We start from the raw sequence: 6,000 nt of genomic DNA, 5'->3' as shown, positions 1-6,000 counted from the left end.
AATTCATGAAGTCTGCGGACCACCTCTGCAATCCTCTGTAGCAGAAGAGATGGAACAAACGGCTGCAGCCTATAATAAGAAGCATGTTTGTTTTTTAACATCTGCAGACTGCTGCAGTAAACTGAAATTTAAATAAACTAATTTTATAAACTGAAAATAGTTCTCAACACCGAAATTTAATAATTCTAGTTTTAAAACATTGAAAAAATAATAAAAAGAACATATAAAAAAACAAAAATATAAAACTTTTTTTTTAAAAAAAAAACTTTAAAAACTGTAAAAGAAGCTAATAGTTTTATTCTAGAAAAAAAAACTAATTTTAAAAAACATTAAAAAAGAAAATAATAAAAAAATTAAGAAAGTATTGCAAACATTGTCTACAAAGTTCGTAAAAAATTACATACGTTAAAAAAGATGCAACTGAAATTGAAAATATTATTAAAAAAACGATAAAAAAAATTAAAAAAATTATGTTAAAAAAAATCGTGGAAATTATAAAAATAAATTGTGTCACATCCGTAAATAAAAATTTAAGAAAATCAAAGTTTTAAAAAAAATTTAAGAAAAAAAATTATACAAAAATTCTTAAAAAAACACTTAGAAAAAATGAAAGCTGAAGAGGTTAGAAGAAACAAGTCAAGTGCTGCGCCACGCAGCACACGCGCAGAGGTTTTGTAGTCTGAAGTCTTCCAAAAAACAAACTGCTGCGAGAGGGAAAATGTTGCGCGTGTGCTGCGCCGCACAACAATAATTGGTTTGAAGAGGTTTTTATAGAAAAACAAACAATCAAGCTCTAATTGACCACATCTCCATGTGGAGGTGTCCCTATATGGCACACAAACCAGCCAAAGAAATGGTTATCTGATTAATGCCAACTTTGAAAGAAAAAAAAAAACTTTGCATGCTTTTGTAGCATTTTCCTAATTAAAAAGTTGGATGTTAGGGTAAAAAAAAATTAGCAAATGTAAAAGCTTTTGTAGCATTTTCCTAATTAAAAGGTACTAAATAGTAAATACGATATTTACAACCCAAAAAATATCATTTCGATGAAAAATAAATAAGTACATTTCATCAAAAAAAACAAGCCAAACGGCGTCGTCTAAGTCGGCGACTTGGCACTATAGGAAAATGAAACACTCTAGGGAAACAAGAGGGTTTTCCAACGACTCGGTTGTCTGCGGCTCCGGCGAGGCAGCACCGTCGTCGGCCTTTTCCACCGTACTCTTTTCTTCACTTTCCACGGTGTTAACAGGTATCACGTCACTGGATTTCTCAGCGGGACTTCTGTCCCTTACTTTCCGACGTTGGCCTGCTTCACCACGCACTGCCGGTGACCTCGATCTCCGAGCCGTGACTTCTCTCCGGGCATCATTGGGTTGTCCTACATTTCGTTGGCGTTGTACGTTCGTCGTAGTCCTCGACGGCGACTGACGTTTTTTCTCCGGAGAAGGAGCCATTTGCCTTCTAGCCGCAGGTCTGGTGATTCGTTCCTTCTTCCCAGCAAGTTCGCCTGAAGTCACCATCGGGCGTTTTCTGACAACCCTCTTGGCCGGCGGAGACCTGATTTTCACTTTCTGGGTGACTTCACCTTCGTCGTCCATCTCGATTTCGTCTTTCTTAGCATCCGCCACCGTCGCCGTTGTTGCAGCAGAGAAGCTCTCACTGTAACTATACATCTCCGACATCTCGGAAACATTTTCTTGAACTTCCTCTGATGGTTTTTTGGTTAAATCAACGGCGCTGCGTTCCTCCGATTGAAGAGTCTGTGGGCGGTCTACGATGACTGTCGGTGGAGTTTTGGGGACGATGGGGGTTTCAGAAAGGACTTCCTTTACCGTCTCTTCTTCGAATGCCGGCGGAGGAGAGTGGGAAGCTGGTCGAGGCTCTGTTTTGAGCTTGGATTTATCCGGTTGACGGTGGTTTGCGGCGGTGGTGCCTAGACAGCAACCCATTGGGAAGGAGGATTTGGTGGTGGGGTCTGAAGAGTACAGTTGAATTTGGGGATAAGAAATGCTAACTTGCTTAAGGTTGGTGCATTAAATTGGAGCAATTTGAGGCGATAACTTTGTGTTTGGAAACTAGTGATAAAAATGGTATTTTAATTTTTAAGGGAGGTTAAAAAGAAAAAGAGTAATGTGTAATAAAAATGGTATTTCAAATTTTTAGCGTTATACTAATTTATAAAGAAAAAAGAGTAGCGTATTTTTATTAATTTGTTTTTAAAATATTTCGTTTATATTTATACTAAGTGTGAGACCTGTGTATTACACGGGTTAATTTACAAAAAGATTAAACATTAAATTAAAGTGTAAACATAAAATATTTTTTAATCTACAACTTTAAAATAAGAAAGATAGAAATATTTATTGCAATTTAATATCATATATATAATATTTAATATTATATATATATATATATATATATATATATATATATATATATATATATATATATATATAAATATATGACTTTAATTAAAACAAACCAAAAATTGATAAGTGTATATTTATTTCAAAAATAATACAAAATCACAAGTGCCAAAATTCATGAAAGATTGAGGTGTGACAAAAAAAACTTTTATGAAGGAGGATTTTTATGAATTCTAACCTTTTGTTTCTAAAATCTAATCCAAATAAAAAAGTGTCGATAAAATACTATAGTAGCCAACGCTAAGGTACGAAGGATAGGGTTATATTTTGTTTTCGACAAAATTGCAAGTTTGGTCCCTGTGGTATGTCAAAAATTGGATGTTTGGTCCAAAAAGTTTTGGGGTTGCGCTGGTGGTCCAAAAGCTTTGATTTGTTGTGGAATTGGTCCAAAGGCTTAAGAGCCGTCTACCCCCTCCGTCTGTGTGAGGGTATTTTTGTCAATTCACGCCCATTCCTTTGATATCTTATTAAATTAAACCTCATCATCCTAATTAATTGATACCTACCGCCAAATCCTCTGTGCATTTCGTCGATTGACTCTCCTGTCACTTTCATCTTCATTCGTTACCCATAAGCCCTAACCTCCAAGTTGAGTTTTTTATCGTGATCGGTGTTATTTCAGTGTATGAACATACCAATGTGGAATATAAGGCTCTTAGACAAACCGTTCAACGCAAAGGTGGCTTATGGTAAGAATTTTGTAATTTCTCTGTACATTACATGTTTTGTATGTGAAATCATGCTTCTGAACTTATTTTTGTTGTTGGTTTGAAGATGGCCACCCAACATTATTTACCATCAAGGTATACCATGGAGGAGTTCACCAAATTTCCTGATGTTCAATACATTGACGAAAGTGTGAACTATGTTGACATGGTGGATATAGACACGTTTTCAGTTCATGAGTTGGATGCTATCATGAAAGGGTTCAGGTACTGTGTTCCTCCTGTGATTTACTATCACTTCCTTGTGCCTGGTGGAGACTTCCACTTTGGTCTTAAACCCTTAGGCAATGATGATGATTTACAAACTTTTGCCCAATATGTGTGTGATCATAAAATCATGAGGGTATATACTGAACATGGTGAGACAAAGTTACTTACCTACTTTATGAATCCTAAACCTGTTAAGAAGGTAACTATTGTACAAATGGATGAAATAGATGAAAATGATGACAATGAAAACCACACAGCTGAGGTACAAGATTTACCAAGCCCACCTAGATCATCCCCTGTTGAAGTTGAGGTACAACCATTACATGATATTACAATCAAATGCAGATGTTCATGAACATGTACAAGTAGAAGTGGAAGAACATGTTCAAGATGAAGTAGAAGAACATGCACAAGTAGAAGTAGAAAAAAATGTACAAGATGAAGTGGAACTAGATCATGGACATGAGGCTGTCATGGAAGATAACTTGGATAATTACATAAACAACAACATGGATGATTACATGGAGACTGAAATGGAGCATGAAAATGGGAGCAAATCTGATGGAGAAGATGGGAGCATATCTGATGGGAGCAAATCAGCTGTTCTAAATTACAATTGTCTTGCAGGTAGACCAATCACAGACATGCTTTTAAATAACCTATGTGAAGTGTTTAACAGTAAACTGATAAAAGGTAGGGATAAACCAATAATCACATTCCTAGAGTACATTCGGGAGTACATGATGAAGAGGATTTGCAATGTGATAAAGGTTCAACAGAAGTGTGCAGGTCCATTAACTCCAACAGCAACAAAGATCATGGAAACAAACACAACAAATGCTTCTAACTACATAGCCAGGTGGAATTCCTCAGACAAGTATGAAGTACAAGGACCATGGCAAGATCAACATGTTGTTGACATGGGCCAAAGGGTATGCAGCTGTAGGAAATGGGAATTAACAGGAATTCCTTGTAGGCATGTGATTGCAGTCCTATTTGATAAAACTGACAATGGTGAGGATGTGGGTGAACTTTACACTTATGTACACAAGGTGCATCGGCTTGAAACTTGGAAAGAGGCTTATTCCTACAAGGTAGAACCAATCAAAGGTCGTATCATGTGGCCTGTTAGTGATTGTCCAATAAAGATCAGCCCTCCTCCACATCGTAATCAGCCTGGTAGGCCCAAGAAGAAGAGGCAAAGATCAATGGAGGAAAAATCTCAAAGTCAGGCTCAAACTCAGAGCCAAACTCAAAGTCAAAGTCAAATAATTGGTGCTAGTGGTATAGATGGTCATGGTCCAGGGGGCAGTGGAAAACTCACAAGGAAGTTCATTACTGTCACTTGTAGCAAGTGTAAAAACAAGGGACATAATGCAAGAACATGTAAGGGGCAAGGAGGAAATTGATGTGTTGTCTTGTTGGATTAAGACTATGTAATGTGTTACTTTTGGGAACCATTGTGTTGTTCTTTTGGGTGTCTGTTTTATGGTTTTGATGTTTTTTGGACAACTTTACCCTCCGTTTAGAATGATGTTTTTTTGGGACAAAAACAAGAATTTGGTATGTGCAAACAATGGTTATTAACTTTGGATGTTCTTTTGTTTATGCATCATTGTCCTTTACTTTTTAGCATCTTTATGTTACTATTAGGTTATGTTAAGCATTAACAGTTTGTCCCATCACTGTTATGTCTAGTTGAACCAAAATATTTGGATGTTTGAAACAAATAACTTCATTACCCACTAACCATAACAATACATTCACTTGCATGTCCAAAAGATTACATTCACAAACATAGCAATTTTCCCAAATCTACCACAAAATAAACCACTAAAACATGGACGAACTACTTCATCAGAAAAAAAAAACACACCCAAAAAAACCCAGCTACATATCAGGTACAACTTTAGTTTTGATTTTTCTTCCTTTATTTTTCCAATATCATACTTGAACATTTGATTTTCTTCCTTCAATTTTCCAACTTCAGTCTTTAGCTTGTTGATTGATCTCAGCAACCCAGGTATTATTGATTTTGATCGTTCACACATTTGAGGGTCGATCCATCCCACAAACCCACATGTCGAATCCTACCAAAATATAAGAAGGAATTGAGTGATCAGTGAAAAATCTTCATAACCAACTACATGAATACTAACCTCTTTAGGGTATCCCCAAAAACATCGACCAGGGTTCTTATCAGTCCAAGTCGTTCGCACTATCGCCATTTGACCACAGAAACACCTCACCATTGTTGATTTTGAGTTTGGAAGACACGATTTTGATTTTAGCAGGAGGAGATATCGATTTAGGGAAAAGATGAAACACACGTTCGATCTATTAATAAGGAGAGTAGATGTTAGTGGGGTTTAATTTAATAAGATATCAAAGGAATGGGCGTGAATTGACAAAAATACCCTCACACAGACGGAGGGGGTAGATGGCTGTTAAGCCTTTGGACCAATTCCACAACAAATCAAAGCTTTTGGACCACCAGTGCAACCCCAAAACTTTTTGGACCAAACATCCAATTTTTGACATACCACAGGGACCAAACTTGCAATTTTGTCTTTTGTTTTCTTTGCTAAAGCAAAACTTTTTCACATGTTATCAATTATTTTTTTTTCTCATTTATT

The 6,000-nt window shown here is 36.3% G+C and overlaps 2 protein-coding genes across 2 annotated transcripts; one reads left to right on the top strand and one right to left on the bottom strand.

Annotated features, from left to right (window-relative positions):
* Positions 1 to 1,020: 1,020 nt before the first annotated feature.
* Positions 1,021 to 2,073, bottom strand: LOC145102373 (uncharacterized). The gene has a single exon (XM_079039760.1). It carries the CDS (start codon positions 1,950 to 1,952, stop codon positions 1,119 to 1,121), a length of 834 nt encoding a protein of 277 aa, XP_078895886.1. The 5' UTR covers positions 1,953 to 2,073; the 3' UTR covers positions 1,021 to 1,118.
* A 464-nt stretch (positions 2,074 to 2,537) lies between these two features.
* On the top strand, positions 2,538 to 4,933 carry LOC145100319 (uncharacterized). The gene is made up of 2 exons (XM_079037637.1): positions 2,538 to 3,118; positions 3,204 to 4,933. The coding sequence occupies exon 2, from the start codon at positions 3,592 to 3,594 to the stop codon at positions 4,771 to 4,773; it is 1,182 nt and encodes a 393-aa protein (XP_078893763.1). The 5' UTR covers positions 2,538 to 3,118; positions 3,204 to 3,591; the 3' UTR covers positions 4,774 to 4,933.
* Positions 4,934 to 6,000: the final 1,067 nt, after the last annotated feature.

The sequence above is a fragment of the Lactuca serriola genome, chromosome 4, assembly GCF_051521515.1.
Source record: "Lactuca serriola cultivar US96UC23 chromosome 4, Lser_US96UC23_V15, whole genome shotgun sequence".
Taxonomy (NCBI): Eukaryota; Viridiplantae; Streptophyta; class Magnoliopsida; order Asterales; family Asteraceae; genus Lactuca; species Lactuca serriola.
This window is presented reverse-complemented; position numbering and strand designations above follow the sequence as displayed.